Source organism: Aplysia californica, unplaced genomic scaffold, assembly GCF_000002075.1.
Source record: "Aplysia californica isolate F4 #8 unplaced genomic scaffold, AplCal3.0 scaffold00143, whole genome shotgun sequence".
NCBI classification, from domain to species: domain Eukaryota; kingdom Metazoa; phylum Mollusca; class Gastropoda; order Aplysiida; family Aplysiidae; genus Aplysia; species Aplysia californica.
In genome coordinates, this window is record NW_004797413.1 from 664,906 (window position 1) to 666,078 (window position 1,173).

Consider the following 1,173-nt stretch of genomic DNA (forward strand, 5'->3'; position numbering starts at 1 on the left):
GGGGGGGACTTTTATCGAGTATCTCAGTCTTTGGACTGGGATGTTCCATCCCTTTCGGCCTGGGTTGGTCCTGACAGACAGGGTCGAACCCCCGCATCGTAAATGATCTACATTGTTGTCGAAAGAGGTGTAGTACACTTACATCATTAAAAGAGCTGAAGCCTGCCTCCTAAATTATCTAAATTGTGTCAGTGGGGGTGTAAAAACAACTAAGCCTACATTAACATATGTGAGGCAGCGTGGTGGAATCAGGCTCTCGTCAATTTTTGGGCATGTCGTGTTATTGGTATTTTCTTAAAGCTTGTTCACTTGTTTTTATTTGGTTGAAAAAAAATTCCATTTTTCTTTAAAACAAATCGAGGTAATTGGGAATGAAGAAGGTGGGGGTCACCTGTTTTCAGAAGTGAAATTACTGAGAAAATGGTCACCAAAGGTGAGTTATTTCCTTAAGTTAAGGGTCCGTGATAACGGAAAATTTACATTTTGTGTGCCTTTAATCAACGTTTTAAATAAAAATCCACACAGAAATGAGTTCTTTAATAGGCATGAAAGGTGTTGAGCCAAAAAAAAAATTTGAAAAAAATTCACAAATCTGCAGAAAAATACAAGTTTCTTCACTTTGATTATTTTGACGAGAGCCTGATTCCACCACGCTGCCTCACATTTTTTCTTTGATGTTTCAGCCTGGAGGGTGACGAGACAGACCAAGTGTTGCCCAGCGCCATGCCAGTCCCGCCCTCACAGAGCCTTATAGACACAGCCAGCCTCAAACCAGGTAACTGCCGACAACTTTACGTTATCCTTCGTGGAGAGGTGAAATTTTCTGTCAAAGTCTATTTTGATGGCAGCTGTCGTAGACATATTACTGTTTTGGAGGACCTCTTTGACGTTAACCAGCCGAGTTTTTGGTCTGCCCACACCGTTGTAACACGATTTTCTTGAGTTGTATGCTCGTGCAGCAGGTTGATTGGGAGCCATTCACATCAGATGACCGAACCACTTGATTCTTTGATTTTCGATAGGTTTGATGATTGGTCTCATCTCTGTAAAATTTGGGACGGTTTCGTTTGTTTTGTAGTCTTTTTTTTTCTTGCCAACAAATTTTAACAGCAACGAAAATAATACTACTGTATCAGACAAGGGCGTTGCCCACCCTGTATTCTTATCACCCCC

General features: G+C 41.3%; 1 protein-coding gene across 1 annotated transcript in view; it reads left to right on the forward strand.

Annotated features, from left to right (window-relative positions):
- The window catches only part of LOC101859632, a gene marked incomplete in the record, with an annotated part of 59,716 nt that overhangs the window by 14,021 nt on the left and 44,522 nt on the right, over positions 1-1,173 (forward strand). Inside the window, 1 exon segment of the mRNA XM_013081714.2 lies at positions 684-775. Coding sequence (XP_012937168.1) covers positions 684-775 — 92 coding nt within the window.